At 50.9% G+C, this 18,496-nt stretch overlaps 1 protein-coding gene across 1 annotated transcript in view; it reads right to left on the bottom strand.

Annotated features, from left to right (window-relative positions):
* Positions 1–18,496, bottom strand: part of NCAPH2 (non-SMC condensin II complex subunit H2) — a 391,747-nt gene that overhangs the window by 22,632 nt on the left and 350,619 nt on the right. Inside the window, exon 20 of the mRNA XM_078677885.1 lies at positions 8,768–8,917. Coding sequence (XP_078534011.1) covers positions 8,768–8,917 — 150 coding nt within the window. The remainder of the gene's footprint in view (positions 1–8,767; positions 8,918–18,496) is intronic.

Raw genomic sequence — 18,496 nt, 5'->3', positions numbered from 1 at the left:
AGATGCCTTGACCAGACCCACTCTGTGCACGCTGTCGATCCTTAGCATGGCTCCCCACCCTCGCAAGCATCTCCCCCAGGCAGTGGTCACCCCCGCTCTCTGTCTTATGCATGGGTAATAAACCTCCCCCCATCTGCGCTGCTCTTCCCTGAGAATCACACCCTGTGCCCGCCCGACACCTCCCTTTCGCCCTATTCACTACCGCACCCTCTGACACTCCTTTTCCTCTGTGTCCGATTGTCCAGGCTGGTCCTAGGGTATCAGCTAGCCCTGCAGATGTAGTTTATGGCCACAGCTGTAAAGAATCACCCCTCTTCAAAGGAGTTATAGTAGATCAAGGCCCACACTCGATGAGATCCGTCACAGCAGAAGCGTTGCTATTATCTGAAAACCATCCTGTATTGTGATTGGGGAGGGGACCGAGCCTGAAGCGGAAGATTCCAGGGATGACTCTTTGTACATCAAAGTTTTTACAATTATGTGTCACATTAAAAATATATAGCACTCCGACAAAGTAGTAAGATTATAAAACTTTAATAATTTATAAATATATACAAGAAAACAAAAATAGTAATAACATATAAACATTTTTAGGGAAAAACAACGAAGTAGCGGTCGGCTGTGCGAATAGTCCCAACGCAGCACAACGTCCAGATTTCCGGCGTGGGGCGTCGCGGGGGGTGGGTCATCAGTAGCAAACTGTTGTGCGAATAGTTCCAAAGCAGCAGAACGCGCTGAAATCTAGATGACACTAAAGTGATGTCTAGTAAGTGGCACCCAGCAAATAACGGCATGGGGCGTCGCGGGGGGTGGGTCATCAGTAGCAAACTGTTGCGCGAATAGTTCCAAGGCAGCAGAACGATGGCACCAAGGTGATGTCCAGTAAGTTGCCGCACTGGTTTTGGTATCCTACAATGCTGCTCCGAATAACGGCGCGGGGCGCCCCGGGGGAGGCGGTGAACGGGCCTCTCCAGGTGGAGTGTCATCTGTTGTAGTGGGGCGCCCCTTTACCGTTTCAGTTGCCATTCCGTCCGTTTTTGGTCCACTGTGTCAAAAGCCGCAATTCAGCTGAGTTGCGCCCACTCTTGCGGTGCAGCGATAGGCGGCTGTCACAGGACTCTCAAAATGGCGGCAGGCTGTTTCCTTTTTGGGCCTGGTCCACTGAAATGGCCCTGGGACACCTTGGAAATCGGACGCTTGTCTGCTAGGTCTTGGACCCCATTCTCGAAAGCGTCCCCTCCGCCTTGAGAATTCATCAAAAGTTTTGGGGGCTCCAACTCCTGCAGGCTTCTGGTGGGGAGCGGCTGCCATGATTGCTCGCGGAATGACCACGACTGAGCTACGAGATGGTGGTGCTCTCATGCTGACGCCAGCTTCAGTCTGAAACATCCAGAAACAAGGTGGGGCTTTCATCGTTTGGGAAAAAAAAAAGTTTTCATCCAATGAAAAGTGTTGTTTTTAGGTCACATGATCAAGCCTTCCATCATTAGGAAACCAAAAGTAAAATGAACCAATGAAAAGTTTTATAAACAAGTCACATGACCTGTTATGCGGCATGGGGTGTAAAATGCGGAGAAAATACGTTGGCACGTGAGGCGGCGTCAGTAGCGGACCGATGTGCGAATAGGCCGAAGGCAACACAACGCGCCAAGATCCGGATGGCACCGAGGTGGTGTCCAGCAAGTTGCAGCACTGGTGTGGCCATCCTACAATGCTGAAAGTCGGCGTGGGGCGCCCCGTTGGCACGTGAGGCGGCGTCAGTAGCGGACCGATGTGCGAATAGGCCGAAGGCAACACAACGCGCCAAGATCCGGATGGCACCGAGGTGGTGTCCAGCAAGTTGCAGCACTGGTGTGGCCATCCTACAATGCTGAAAGTCGGCGTGGGGCGCCCCGTTGGCACGTGAGGCGGCGTCAGTAGCGGACCGATGTGCGAATAGGCCGAAGGCAACACAACGCGCCAAGATCCGGATGGCACCGAGGTGGTGTCCAGCAAGTTGCAGCACTGGTGTGGCCATCCTACAATGCTGAAAGTCGGCGTGGGGCGCCCCGTTGGCACGTGAGGCGGCGTCAGTAGCGGACCGATGTGCGAATAGGCCGAAGGCAACACAATGCGCCAAGATCCGGATGGCACCGAGGTGGTGTCCAGCAAGTTGCAGCACTGGTGTGGCCATCCTACAATGCTGAAAGTCGGCGTGGGGCGCCCCGTTGGCCTGTGAGTTTGCGTCAGTAGCAGACCGATGTGCGAATAGGCCGAAGGCAGCACAACGCGCCAAGATCCGGATGGCACCGAGGTGGTGTCTAGTAAGTTGCCGCACTGGTGTGGCCATCCAACAATGCTGAAAGTCGGCGTGGGGCGCCCCGTTGGCCTGTGAGTTTGCGTCAGTAGCGGACCGATGTGCGAATAGGCCGAAGGCAGCACAACGCGCCAAGATCCGGATGGCACCGAGGTGGTGTCTAGTAAGTTGCCGCACTGGTGTGGCCATCCAACAATGCTGAAAGTCGGCGTGGGGCGCCCCGTTGGCCTGTGAGTTTGCGTCAGTAGCGGACCGATGTGCGAATAGGCCGAAGGCAGCACAACGCGCCAAGATCCGGATGGCACCGAGGTGGTGTCTAGTAAGTTGCCGCACTGGTGTGGCCATCCTACAATGCTGAAAGTCGGCGTGGGGCGCCCCGTTGGACTGTGAGATGGTGTCAGTAGCGGATCGATGTGTGAATGGGGCCGAAGGCAGCGCAACAATATTTTCGGAATAGAAGACACCACTAGGCGCTGAGATTCCAAGATCCGGATGGCACCGAGGTGGTGTGTAGCAAGTTGCCGCACTGGTGTGGCCATCCTACAATGCTGAAAGTCGGCGTGGGGCGCCCCGTTGGCCTGTGAGTTTGCGTCAGTAGCGGACCGATGTGCGAATAGGCCGAAGGCAGCACAACGCGCCAAGATCCGGATGGCACCGAGGTGGTGTCTAGTAAGTTGTCGCACTTCTGTGGCCATCCTACAATGTTGAAAGTCGGCGTGGGGCGCCCCGTTGGCCTGTGAGATGGCGTCAGTAGCGGACCGATGTGCGAATGGGGCCAAAGGCAGCGCAACAATATTTTCTGATTTGAAGACACCACAAGGCGCTGAGATGCCAAGATCCGGATGGCACCGAGGTGGTGTCTAGCAAGTTGTGGCACTGGTGTGGCCATCGTACAATGGTAAAAGTCGGCGTGGGGCGCCCTGTTGGCCTGTGAGATGGTGTCAGTAGCGGACTGATGTGTGAATGGGGCCAAAGGCAGCGCAACAATATTTTCTACAATATTTTCGGAGTAGAAGACACCACAAGGCGCTGAGATGCCAAGATCCGGATGGCACCGAGGTGATGTCTAAGTTGCGGACCGATGTGCGAATGGGGCCAAAGGTAGCGTAACAAGATTTTCTGTATGGAAGATACCACTAGGCGTTGAGATGCCAAGATTCGGATGGCACCGAGGTGATGTCTAGCAAGTTGTGCCACTGGTGTGGCCATCGTACAATGGTAAAAGTCGGCGTGGGGCGCCCTATTGGCCTGTGAGATGGTGTCAGTAGCGGACTGATGTGCGAATGGGGCCAAAGGCAGCGCAACAATATTTTCTGACTGACACCACAAGGCGCTGAGATGCCAAGATCCGGATGGCACCGAGGTGATGTCTAAGTTGCGGACTGATGTGCGAATGGGGCCAAAGGCAGCGTAACAATATTTTCTGTATGGAAGATACCACTAGGCGTTGAGATGCCAAGATTCGGATGGCACCGAGGTGATGTCTAGCAAGTTGGTGTGGTCATCCTACAATGCTGAAACTCGGCGTGGGTCACCCCATTAGCCTGTGAGATGGCGTCAGTAGCGGACCGATGTGCGAATAGGCCGAAGGCAGCACAACGCGCCAAGATCCGGATGTCACCGTGGTGGTTTCATAGTTGAGAGGCTCTTCATCTGCAGTGGGGCGCCGAGATCCGGATGGCACCGAGGTGATGTCTAGCAAGTTGCTGTACTGGTGTGGTCATCCTACAATGCTGAAATGTAGTGGGGCGCCCATTTACCGTTTCAGTTGCCATTCAGCTGAGTTTCGGCTGCTCTTGATGCTACAGCGACAGGCGGCTGCAAGAGGACTCTCAAAATGGCGGCCTGTTCTTTGGATTTGGGCCTGGTCCACTAAAATGGCCCTGGGACACCTTAGAACTTGGACGCTCGATTTTTTTTTCCTTTCCTGTACATGCAAAAAAAGGTAAATGCCCGGTACGTTACACGCTTCATCTGCCACGATGAACTCTCCAGAGGAACCGAAAAAAAATATAGTTGTGGTAACTATACCATGCATCGTCATATGGAGAGGTGGCACCAATTAATTATAGTGCTGCATAAAAGAGAGATTTGGAGGAGAACCCCTGACCTGCTAGTACATTCATCAAAGAAGTGGCACTGAGAGCTTCAGAGGCAAGGGAAACGGTCCCAAATATTTAGAAGAACTTTGGAAAGATTAAAATGACATGTTTAGATTGTGGTAAATTAATTTCATGTGGACAGATGAGTGTTACTCTAATAAATACAGCATATGAACATCATCATAGTCGATGGTTGGTAGAGACATTTTGACTATATCCTGGACCTGCCCGTCCTCGCCCAAAATGGCGCCGGAATAAATGGGACTCGTAACTCCTTGTTGTGTACTGGTTGCAGAACCTTGAAATCACGAGATACGTATGCAGTTTTGAAGCACATGGCGGGCGGGGACGAGAATTGATTGAATATTTCGACATCCCTATTGATATTAAGTTCTGATGTGTTATTGATTACTGTACTGTTGAAAGTTCGAATTAACGTCACCCATGGTACTTGCCCGCAAATGTATATCTAGATAATTTTATTGTAACTGGCCCTGTCGTATTTTAATTATAAAATGTACGTCCACCGATTCCGTAACTGTTAGACACCTTAGTTCTTGCAACCTAATGGCCCGCCCGTTACGTTCCTCTACAGTGTAAATGTCTATTCATCATATACGATTACAGTTTGCTCCGTGGCAGGCCCACGTGGTTATAGGCTCGTATTTGTATAATGAAATTTTCACAATAAAGGTTTTTAAAAGAAAACATGGTAGTAGTATATACATTGGTAAAGTTTTTAATAATAGTGACTGTTTTAGAATCATTAAAAGGCAAGTGAAATAAAGCAGACCAATTACATGAAGGGTAAAAGGTATAATACGAAGGAACGCAGTAAAGATAAATGGTCAAGGGCTGTTGTGTTTTCTATTCCTGCAACATAAAGTGATCGATAAGAATCTCATATTCAGGCGTATCGGCGACTAAGACAGCAGGTCGACCCTCTTTTGCTCAACGGCTCCGTCATGGGACGAAGAAACGCTCTTTTTCTCGAAAAAAGAATATATTTTACTTGCAGGACAGTTGTAAAATTTCCGGGAAAGTACATTAGCCTGGAACATTATAACATATATTTAAGAAAAAATAATGTTCGGAAGTAATTAAAAGCGTAATTTTTAGGTGATATGACCAAGGCTTTCATCATTAGAATAAGAAAAGTAAAATGAACCAATGAAAAGTTTTATTAACAAGTCACATGACTTGTTATGCTTACGTTACGCACTGCGCGCCCCGGATGACTTCCGGATGCGCTAACGCGGCGCGTCATATGACGCATTACGCGACAACGCAGGTCCAGAATATAGTCAAAATGTCTCCACCAACCAGCAGTCGAAACACAACCCCTTTCAGCAGGCTAAATAGTTCTGTTAAATGACAACAGAAGGGACAGGCAACAAGAACCATCAGTCAAAGAGGGGAGGGCTAGTTCTTCTCTACCGGGTTACATTGGGGCGCTACCGGAACTGATCGAATTGGTAGTCTACAGTGTTTCTGGATGTTTCAGACTGAAGCTGGGGTTAGCATGAGAGCAGCACCATTTCGTAGCTCCGTCGTGGCCATTCCGCAACCAATCATGGCAGCCGCTCTTTATCGTTATTTTGGGCGGGGTGGGTGGCGGAGCCGAGCTGTTTTGCAGCCATCATTGTGTGGAGTTCAGTTCATCTCACTAGTTTTGTATTTGTCATGAGGGGTTGTTCCTAATGTTTCTATTTTAGCGAGGTCAAAAAGAGATCCCATTAGTGGCCTACTGATTTTGCTCGATTCCTTTTCTTTTTTTTTACACGATTTTTCGTTATCTGCAAAGACTAAACAGAGTATTGCGACTCTGTGTTTGTTTGTAAATAGAGAATGAACCAAAGAGAACTAATTCTAAAATAGTAAATACTTGGATAACAATCAATCAAATGGAGAGAGAAGCAGGCACGACGGATTACAACGGGGGCAAAGGCCTGCGTTAACTACCTTTCACTATCTGCAAAGAGAGAGTACTCCTAATAGAAATGAGGGGGGGGGGGCACCATTCAAAGCAGATCAGTGTGCATAAACACGAAAATGTTTTCACTTACCACGTACTTGACATTCGACAGCTTATGATATTTGCTATTAAAAAAACATTGAAATTCACTGAAAAAACCATAGGTTATAGACCATATATAGTTAGGAATTAGCATTTACAAAACCTTGAAAATTCACTGAAAAAACCATAGGTTATAGACCATATTTAGGGGCCGATTAGGATGGCGGTTTTTCCGCATCCTCCGGGCCGGCGGAAGTGTCCGCCGGCCTGGAGGATGCGGAAAAACCGCGGCGGAGACTCCAAAGACCCACCGCCAAATTAGGATGGCTGGTGGGTCTGGAATTCCGTCCGCCGCTTTTCCGCCGCGGTCGGCTTCCGACCGCGGCGGAAAAGCTATAACATGGCAGGCGGTGTCTATGAGACACCGTCCGCCATATCATGATGTGTGTGTAAATATGCTTTTCCACGGCGGCATTGCCGCCATGGAAAAGCATACGGACCTTCACTTCGGGGGCCCGTTGCGGGCCCCCTGGGTGAAGGGGTGGTGGTGGGTGCACATGGGGGGTACCTATGGTACCCCCCTGCATTTGCGTGCACAATGCAGCAGGCACCGCGCGGTGCCTGCCGCTTTGTGCACGCAAATGCTGTGCATGCATTTTTTACATTGGGGCGGGTGCAGCTTGAAGCTGCACCCGCCGCAATGTTAGAGATAGAGGATGTGACCGCCACCCTGGCGGTCACATCCTAATCAGATCGGAGGGAACGCCGCAGCCCATGCGGACGTTCCCTCCTCCTCAGGGGTCGCGGACGGACTCAAGTCCGTCCGCGATCCTAATCGACCCCATAGTTAGGAATTAGCATTTAAAAAACCTTATTTTACTCACACAAAACCATTGAAATTCCATATATAGTTAGTTGCACTAACTATATATCGCGCACCCGCAATCCACTGCTGATCATGTCACATATTACATCATTCATGACATGGTCAGTGACATCACTGATGACATCACTGATGACATCTCAAATGACATCACTGATGACATCACTGATGACATCTCATTTGACATCATTCTTGTGCTAATACGATAAACCTCTTCAGACTCTAATATAACCTTAGATACACTCAGTGTATACAGACACTCACACACTGCCACTCATCCATGGAGTTACTCACACACCCAGTCAGTCATGCAAAGAAACAATCTCACCTCCATTTCTTCAACTATACAGTTAAACACACCTTACTTATTGAAACATATACTAACACATATTTACTCTCTTATACAATCCCTGATACAAGTTCACAATGATCGATACAACCACTCACTCATTCAGTGGCTCTCATGCACAGTTATTTATATATGCCAACTCTCACATGTACTGTGTTTAACATATGTACTTACTATGACATGTAGCATTGAGATATCCATTCACTCATCAATACACTCATGCACACAGTCAACTGCCCATGTAGCTGTTTCCACATGCAGTCTTGAACTCATACACCTAGTGAATAAACTGCTCACACATCTATGCATAGAGTCACACACCTTCCAGCCACCCCCACACAAACTCAATCTGCCATAGAAATACTTGGGCAACCAATTAATAACACATATAGCCTCTCGTATAGCTAATGATCAACACATGCAGCAGTTTACAGAACAACAGACATAATGATGCACAAATTAAGACAGTTTAGTCACTAACCCATGCACTCAGTGAGACACATTTAATCACTCACTCATACATTCAGTCATGCACCTACTAAATCCTTCGTCCAGACACTTATACATCTACTCATTCTTCAATATGTAAAACATATTTAAACTTCACAGAAACACACAGTCACTGGATGACGTCATCAGTGATCTCATCAGTGATGTCATTTGAGATGTCATCAGTGATGTCATCAGTGATGTCACTGACCATGTCATGAATGATGTAATATGTGACATGATCAGCAGTGGATTGCGGGTGCGCGATATATAGTTAGTGCAACTAACTATATATCGAATTTCAATGGTTTTGTGTGAGTAAAATAAGGTTTTTTAAATGCTAATTCCTAACTATATATGGTCTATAACCTATGGTTTTTTCAGTGAATATATATATATATATATATATATATATATATATATTATATATTTACATACATACACACACACACACAGATACATAATACTAAAGAAGTACTCGGGTCCCCGCATGAGGGTTGGACTTTTCGATACTTAGGACTATTGATGAGGATCCCCTAGAAGTGAACCTCCATGACATCAGGTGGACTATGTAACTATGTCTAAAGCAGAATATATTTGTAGGCATCACACCATAACAAACCAATCTTACCAGCTGTAGGGATGCTAGCATGTACCGGCACACCTCGAATGGTTCCTTGCCTGCCATCAGACTGGCAAATGTACGCCACTCTCCAACTTGGCTGTAGCCGGCTACCAGCCGGTTCCCATAATCGTGGATATCAAACGTCCCTCGTTCTTCCTGTGTATCGCAAGGAATAAAAATACAACATAAGAAGGGAGACCAGGAAACCCGCTTTTTATCCAGCAACACTCCTCAATAGTCCAGTGTCAAAATTAGTCACAACAGATCTTTCACAGGAGGCATGCCTCCCAATGAAAGAGCTCGGATAAGGAACATCAGTCATAACAAGCATTGGAAATGCAATAGGTCTCGCAGCATTAGAGTTAGTGCTTTTAGAATTGTTTATGGTTTTTTTTGTAAATCTTTAGCATTTTTGTTTCCTGTAGCCAATGCTAAAGAATTAAAAAAAAAAAAACAAACATTTCTAAAAGCTCTAACTCAAATGCTCCGAGACCTATTCCACTGTGTGAGGGTGAGGGGTTGAGGGTGAGTGAGGGTGAGTGAGGGTGGGTGAGGGTGAGTGAGGGTGAGGGGTTGAGGGTGAGTGAGAGTGAGGGTGAGGGTGAGTGAGGGTGAGTAAGGGTGAGGGTGAGGGTGAGGGTGAGGGTGAGTGAGGGTGAGTGTGAGTGAGGGTGAGTGAGGGTGAGTGAGGGTGAGGGTGAGTGAGGGGTTGATGTTGAGGGTGAGGGGTTGAGGGTGAGTGAGGGGTTGAGGGTGAGTGAGGGTGAGTGAGGGTGAGGGGTTGAGGGTGAGTGAGAGTGAGGGTGAGTGAGGGGTTGAGGGTGAGTGAGGGTGAGGGTGAGGGGTTGAGGGTGAGTGAGGGTGAGGGGTTGAGGGTGAGTGAGGGTGAGGGTGAGTGAGGGTGATGGGTTGAGGGTGAGTGAGGGTGAGGGGTTGAGGGTGAGTGAGGGTGAGGGTGAGTGAGGGTGAGGGTGAGTGAGGGGTTGAGGGTGAGTGAGGGGTTGAGGGTGAGTGAGGGGTTGAGGGTGAGTGAGGGTGAGGGTGAGTGAGGGTGAGGGGTTGAGGGTGAGTGAGGGACCGCAAAGCTATGGGGGCAGAAATACCACAGGAGGGGGCTATAGCATAAATACCACTGGGAGTTGATAGAGCGGGAAAACGGCCAGAGATTTGCAGGGCAGAGAGAGCACCACAGCGAGACAGCAAGGTGCGAACTGTGTGAGATATTGTGACCGGCGCACGGTGGGGCATTCCCAGGGTAGAAACGCACTGGGACAGTGGCAGGACAGAGAACCCGCGCGAAGCTGGAATGGCAAGAAGATCTCTGGGGTTGGTATGGGTTGAGTACCACTAAGGCTGGTAGGAGGGGTGTACCACGTGAGACTGGGGAGTGTGAAATAGGAGCAGCTTTGTGAAAAACGCCGGAGGGTGGTCCGTGGAGAATTTGGAGATTATTGAAAGCATGGCGGCGCCCCCAGATGTTCTTGTTCTGCGTACAGTGTTGTGGACGCGCAAATAGCCGGAAATCCGTGAATTGCTCACGGCAGCAGCGGCGGTGTTGCAGGACTCCTGCATGGTGCTTGCCAGAACTTGGATAACTTCAGAGAATACGGATAAAGTACATTTCAATGCACGCAGGAGACTCCAGGAAAAGGTGCAAGGCGCACCGAAAATGGAACTGCCTGACAGGATGCAGATTTAGAAGGTCGCGTGCCAAATGCAAATAATTAAGACAGTGCTGCATTCCGTAATGTAGCCCGTGAAGCAGCATGCTGGAACAATGACAGAGGGATCTGCTTAGCAAAACAGTCATTCCAGGGAAAACAGCATGACCAGGCGAGAGCAGAATGCTGTGACGCACTTAAAGCAGGCATGGAAATTCTGCCAGGCTAACTCAATCTATCTTCGATGATTCAAGTCTCTTCTGCAGGTAAAGATTACGAAGCGGACGGCACATGAGCGTTTGTTATAATGCAAACCGCTCGAGCTAACTCGACAGACGTCTGAAGCAGGACCAGGGCGCCTAGAAGACCACCCGAGGTGATACACAGTGGTATGCAAGGGATGGCACCCACTCATTCGATCTCACGCAGGTTCACATAATAACAGCTCTCTAACACTCTAGGTCAAATTTTGAAGTGCATATTAGGGAGTCAGGGAGGAGATATGGTGGTGGTGGGGGGGAGGGGGGGTAGTGTTGCTAAAGGAGATTTTGAAAATCGTCAGGTCATTTAAGATATAAATGCGCGAGTGATAAGGATTAACACAACCAAGAATGGGGAAATGAAGCAAAATACACGCAGAATGGGGCAAGTGGCAAGACAAACTTGAAACAAAAGGGGGAGGGTAAGGGTTCGTAGGCATGCTATAGATGCCGATCCTGCCACGCCTCTGTAGCAAACTAGAAACTATATGGTAGGCAGGGACATTCGGAAAGATGTCAGCTACTTTAGGCAGTGTTCTATCTACCGTAACAGCATAAAAAATGTTTTTAAAAACGGTTCGACTTAATGGTTTGACGGTAAGAGCTGTAATTTTAAGTACTGAAAAATAGAGCTTGTGCAAAATTCCATGAAAAATAAACTGGAAATCTTTAGATTTATACAGCAGCTGAGGAAATTGCCCACTTATTTTAATTTTTTTCCATTTCAAAATACTTATTTTTTTTCACGCTGCATACAGACATGTAACATAATTTTGTTAAAGATTTGATCCAAACTTCAAGTTACCGGCAATATTTTCCATTATACAGAAAACCATGGCAGTTCACAGCAGCTGTGCTTTAATGTACAACAAATCGGGAATCTTTTTTTATTCCACTGATACATTTGCCTTTTAGCGGAATTGGAAGTAACATTTTCTTAACAGCTAACGTGTGTTTAAATTGTGCCTGTGGTGGTGGGCCCGCACACTCGATGGTGACCCAGAGCTAAACAGAGAAAGACAGAAAACGAAGAAAGACCGAGGAAGATATAGATAGAAAAACAGTCACAAAGGAAGACAACAAAGATGAAAACAAGACGGAGGGAAGAGAGGGGAGGGGGGAGGAGAAATGCGACACGGCGGGAAGGGGAGGGGGCGGAGCGGGTACAATAAACAAGACGGAGGGAAGAGAGGGGAGGGGGGAGTAGAAGTGCGACAGGGGAAATGCGAGACGGCGGGAAGGGGAGGGGGCGGAGCGGGTAAACAAAGACGGACGTGCACGCGCTTTTAAGCTCAATGCGCATGCGCATTGAGCTTAAAAGTCACGGGCACTGCAAGGAATCGCCACGATTCCTTGCAGTGTGGATAAAGAGCGGATAAGTCCCAATACTCTCGCCTTGCTCGATGCGCATGCGCATCGACAGGCGAGACCTAAAAAGCATCAGAGAAGGCACTTGTGCTGCAATGAATTGCAAACCAGCCGTACGCAGTGTAAGAAGGTGGCTCTGTATATTATGGACACACTAGGTAAAGAGTAGAGGCAAACCGCAAAGAAATTACAGAGACACAACCGTCACCCCAAATGCTGACTTTTGCAGTAGTGTGTGCAAGAGCAGTTAGGCATATCAGACGGTTGTGCTACGCATTTAACACACACACAAACACACCCCTCTCTATAAAGAAATCCAACACCAATTTCTAAGAATAACATGTACTTTTATATAAATTTAGATACCAAGACCATCGGAATTGGGTATGTGCTTTTCGAGTTTAGAATTTTTACAGTTTTCAGAAGTGGACACAGTGCATTTTCTGGATCAGTAATGTTATACTACAGAGGAAAAACATGTATTGTATTCAGGCACTTGTCAGCGACTTACGGGACTGTTCTTCTGGACTTAAGGTGAGTATGGGGCAAGATCCAAGGTCACACCAACATGTCACCTCAGGAGGCTCTGGGGTGTCTGGGTGAAGAGGTGTGTCACGGCATCGGGTGTCCCATTCACTTCAAGGAGAGAACAGTTTGGTTACAAAAAGCGCAAGCTGGGACTGGGGGACCAGTCAGGGGGAAGCCACAGGGGAGGATCGACCCTTAAGATCCTCGGGCACACAGGGATACAATTGGTCCACTTCTCATTATGTTGTGGGGCACGGGTCAGGAGCAGTGGGATCTTTAGAGGTCAGATTCCGCTGCAGTAGTCTCTGGCGGTTGGAAGGGGCTTGCAGAAAGAGGCTGCAGGCAGTGACTGGAAGTCCAGTTTGGGCAAATCCAAGCGTGGCTTAGCTTTTGGGAGTCTAGGGACCCTGTTGGCACAATCACCTTACTTGAATTTGGGAGCACATATGCATAAGTGCTTTTAGGCGTCGGGGGTCACAGACTCGCCTCTTTGTTTTCTGCAGGAGGGGCAAAGAGGACAACTTGGCCACTCACTATGTGGGTCTCACTGTCCCTGAAATCCCTTGACGTAAAGGTTTGTCTTCCTTGACGTTGGTGTCCAGTCTGGACACAACACGACTTGGCTGCTGCAAGGGTTCTGGTACCCAAGTATTGGTCCTGTGCAGCACCAGTTGGTCCTGGTGTCCTTCCACTCAGTGGGGCAACTGACCTTACCTTCAGGAGCACATGATCCTCTTTGTGGGCAGCTGCTGTGTCGGGCTGGCCACTGAGCGGCCACTCGGTGGACTGCACCTTGCGTCTTTGGTGCCTGCGACTGCAGGGGAGTAACTCCTCTTCTCCAAGGGCGCTTCTTCAGGCAATTAGCTAAGAACTGGCAGCCCTCCGGGTAGCTTGGAGACAGCACAGCGCCAGGATAAGTCTGCTTCTTCAACGATTGTTTCTTGCGGCCAGGCTGGCATGGTTGGAGCCAAGTCAGTCGTTGCTCCTCATTTCTCATGACAGGCCTCTTCTTTGTCCACTCCTTCTCTTAATGAATCACAGTCTGAAGTTTTGGTATCAGGGGGTCCCATAAATATTTAATTTAGGGGTGTTAAGGGGAGTGAGGGGTAGTAGCCAATGGGCAACCTATCCTTGGGGTCACTACACCCCTACGAAGACCACTTCCTGTCCCAGAACTCCTTATTTCACCACACACGATATGGTGGAAGTTCTATAGTCGTGTTTACGTCATACTGACCCAGAGGTGTGCCCAGCCTGGCAGTGAAACAAGCCTCCTACATAGCTACTTTTCCTACCTGTCCAGATGCCAAAGGGCTCTGGACAAAGAGGGTGAAGGAGTAGTTTCTTACCTGTAACTCCAGTTCTGTAGTAGGGGTATCTCTGTTATAGTCATAATCTAGTGAATAGTCCCGCCCATGTGCGTCGACCAATCAAAAATAATCTCTTAAGCTGTCTTCTTTGCAGTCCTGCATAGACACTTAAGAGAAAATTAAGACACATAATGCAGCCTAACATATACAAGGCTACAAAGGCCACTACTTCATCTAAACCCACTTGTGGGACACCCCCGCGCCGCACGGCCACCAGCTGCTGCGTGTGCCCCCAGTGCCTGCCTCTGTCTCAGCGCCGGCCTCGCTGCCGCCCTGAGCGATCTCCGTGGTGTTTCCCCCGTTTTTGCCAGTAATTGTGCTTGTTTTGTCCTGAATTTGTGCTTGTTTTTATTTCTTCCCCATATCGTGTATCACTGGATTTTTCACCCGCTTTTTGCCTGAATTTGTGCTTGTTTTCCCCAGATCGTGTGTCACTGTAGTTTTCACCCGCTTTTTGCCTGAATTTGTGCTTGTTTTCCCCAGATCGTGTGTCGCTGTCTTTTTCCTTGTCTTCACTCAGATTTGTGCTTGTTAATTGCCGCTTATCGTCGCGCTTTGCCCCCGCTTCCCGCCACCGCCTTGAGCCCCGCCCCTTTTCTCTTCTGTTTCCCTCCCCGCTCCCGCCTCCCAGCTGCTCCGCCCACCCGCGCACTTGGCCTTAAATGGCGACCGTGCGACACAGGTGAGTGTGACCCACTTGTGGGACACCCCCGCGCCGCACGGCCACCAGCTGCTGCGTGTGCCCCCAGTGCCTGCCTCTGTCTCAGCGCCGGCCTCGCTGCCGCCCTGAGCGATCTCCGTGGTGTTCCCCCGTTTTTGCCAGTAATTGTGCTTGTTTTGTCCTGAATTTGTGCTTGTTTTTATTTCTTCCCCATATCGTGTATCACTGGATTTTTCACCCGCTTTTTGCCTGAATTTGTGCTTGTTTTCCCCAGATCGTGTGTCACTGTAGTTTTCACCCGCTTTTTGCCTGAATTTGTGCTTGTTTTCCCCAGATCGTGTGTCGCTGTCTTTTTTCCTTGTCTTCACTCAGATTTGTGCTTGTTAATTGCCGCTTATCGTCGCGCTTTGCCCCCGCTTCCCGCCACCGCCTTGAGCCCCGCCCCTTTTCTCTTCTGTTTCCCTCCCCGCTCCCGCCTCCCAGCTGCTCCGCCCACCCGCGCACTTCGCCTTAAATGGCGACCGTGCGAACGCGCAGCGGGCGCGCCGATTGTGTGCCGAAGGCGCGCCAAAGGTAAGCCCGTCTGCGCCCGTCCGCGCCTGGACCGCGCCCAGTGCCAGGACCCCTGGCCCCCACCGACGGAAGCCGACCCGACGAACCTACGGCGCCGCCGACCTCATCGCACTCAACACCGGCCACATCCCAGGATGTCACCAAGCCGCCCCGAAGCACACCCACGGACCTTTCAGCTGCAACGCCTGCAAGTTCACCTGCATCCGGACCTTCCCTGCACCCGCCAAGCCGAACTCCAGCAGCACCCACCTCAAGTGTATCCTGCTCAACACCCGCTCCGTCCACAGACACGCCGTAGAACTCTGGAACCTGCTCGACACCACCGCCCCCGACGTTGCCTTCATCACCGAGACCTGGATGAACGCCTCCTCAGCCCCAGACATCGCCATCGCCATCCCAGAAGGCTACAAGATCGTCCGGAGGGACCGAGACAACCAGACCGGAGGAGGCATCGCCATCATCCACAGAGACACCATCCGCATCACTACCAACACCGATGACACCCTCACCACCGCCGAACACCTGCACTTCCAGATCCACACCAACCCGAAGACCACCCTCAGAGGCACCCTGATCTACCGACCGCCGGGACCACGCACACGATTCAGCGAGGACATCGCCGACTTCGTCAGCCCGCACGCTCTCCCCTCCGCCGACTACATCCTCCTGGGGGACCTCAACTTCCACCTGGAGAACAACAACGACCGCAACACCATCACCCTGCTCGACAACCTCGACAACCTCGGACTCAAGCAACTGGTGACCACCCCCACCCACCTCGCCGGACACACTCTCGACGCCGTCTTCTCATCCAGCAAAGACGTCACCTTCAGCCACGCAACAGGACTCCACTGGACGGACCACAGCTGCGTCCACTTCACCTTCAGAAGAACGACGATCCACCACCTCCAGCAACAGGTTGCTCGAAGAAGCTGGAACAAGATCACAGCCGACCAGCTCACCGCCTCCCTGAGCCAGCACCCTCCCGCCAACTCAGCGAACCCCAGCCAGGCCGCCGACAACCTCACGAAATGGATCAACGACTGCGCGGACGAACTCGCCCCTCTGAGAACCCCACCCAGCAGATCCTGCAGCAGAAAAACACCATGGTTCACCGACGAACTCAAGAGCTCCAAGAAGAACTGTCGAGCCCTCGAGAAAGCCTGGAGAAGGGAGCCAACCACGGACAACATGACCACCCTCAAGCTCGCCACCCGGAAACACCACCAACTGATCCGCGCCACCAAGAAAAATGCATACAAGGACCGGCTGGACAACAACGCACACAACTGCAAGGAACTCTTCAACATCGTGAAAGAGCTCTCCAACCCCAGCGCCGGAAACAACGACATCACCCCATCGCAAGACCTCTGCAACTCCCTCGCGTCCTACTTCCACAACAAGATCACGGACATACACAACAGCTTCAACAACCAACCAACGCAAGCCACAACCGCAACGACGCCACCCACCGCCACCCTCCGCACCTGGACCCCGATCAGCACCGAAGACACCATCCGCACCATGAACTCCATCCATTCCGGATCTCCGACTGACCCCTGCCCTCACCACATCTTCAACAAGGCCGACGCTGTCCTCGCACCCCACCTGCGGGACATCATCAACACCTCCTTCGACTCCGCCACCTTCCCTGAGAGCTGGAAGCACGCCGAACTCAGCGCTCTTCTCAAGAAACCTACAGCAAACCCCACCGACCTCAAGAACTACCGTCCCATCTCGCTCCTCCCGTTCCCGGCCAAAGTCATCGAGAAGACCGTCAACAAACAGCTGGCCGCCTTCCTCGAGACGAATGGATCCCTCGACCCCTCACAGTCCGGCTTCCGAGCGAACCACAGCACCGAGACCGCCCTCATCGCCGCCACCGACGACCTTCGAACTCTGATGGACAACGGAGAAACAGCGGCCCTCATCCTCCTGGACCTCTCCGCGGCTTTCGACACGGTCTGCCACCGCACCCTAGTACAGCGCCTCAGCAACATCGGAATCCAGGAGAAGGCACTGGAATGGATCACCTCCTTCCTCGACGGAAGAACACAAAGAGTCCGCCTACCACCGTACAAGTCAGAGGCCACCAAAGTCATCTGCGGCGTCCCTCAAGGATCCTCACTGAGCCCCACCCTCTTCAACGTCTACATGAGCCCCCTCGCGGCCATCGTACGCAAACACAACCTGAACATCATCTCCTACGCCGACGACACCCAGCTGATCCTCTCCCTGACCAACGACCCCGACACCGCCAGAGCCAACCTGCACGAAGGGATGAGAGACGTAGCCGAATGGATGACGACCAGCCGCCTGAAACTGAACTCAGACAAGACGGAGGTCCTCATCCTGGGCTCCACGCCCTCCGCCTGGGACGACTCCTGGTGGCCCCCCGCCCTGGGCACCGCACCCAAACCGACGGACCACGCACGCAACCTGGGCTTCATACTGGACTCCTCCCTCTCCATGACCAGACAAGTCAACACCGTCTCCTCGTCATGCTTCAACATCCTGCGCATGCTACGTAAGATCTTCCGGTGGATCCCCACCGAGACGAGGAAGACGGTCACCCAGGCCCTCGTCACCAGCCGACTGGACTACGGCAACGCCCTCTACGCCGGAACCACCGCCAAACTCCAGAAGAGACTCCAGCGGATCCAGAACGCCTCGGCGAGACTCATCCTCGACATCCCCCGTCGCAGCCACATCTCCGGACACCTGAGAGATCTGCACTGGCTCCCGGTCAACAAGAGAATCACCTTCCGGCTCCTCACCCACGCGCACAAAGCCCTACACGACCAAGGCCCAAGCTACCTCAACAACCGGATCAACTTCTACACTCCCAAGCGCCTCCTCAGATCAACCAACCACGCCCTCGCCGCCGTCCCCCGCATCCGAAGAGCGACAACAGGAGGAAGATCCTTCTCCTACCTGGCCGCCAAGACCTGGAACTCACTTCCGACCAATCTGCGCCTGACCCAAGACCACCTCTCCTTCAGGAAGAAGCTCAAGACCTGGCTGTTCGAGCAGTAGCGGCACCCCCCCCCCCTCCCAGCGCCTTGAGACCCTACGGGTGAGTAGTGCGCTCTACAAATGACCTGATTGATTGATTGATTGATTGATTGATGAAAAGGATAGCCTACCATGTCCGGTTTTACACTATTTACCAAGTTTTCCTCACAGGGAAAACTCCCCTTCACCAAAATCCTTGAAATGATAGAGAGGAAGGGTTGGACAGACAAGCCCCCATAGGCTGCCATTATGTGTCTTGAAAAGGGATACCGTGCCTTTAAGGAACTCTCCAGAGACCC

The sequence above is a fragment of the Lissotriton helveticus genome, chromosome 1_1, assembly GCF_964261635.1.
Source record: "Lissotriton helveticus chromosome 1_1, aLisHel1.1, whole genome shotgun sequence".
Lineage (NCBI taxonomy): Eukaryota > Metazoa > Chordata > Amphibia > Caudata > Salamandridae > Lissotriton > Lissotriton helveticus.
The sequence above is the reverse complement of the archived record's forward strand: the minus strand, read 5'-3'. Positions and strand labels throughout refer to the sequence as shown.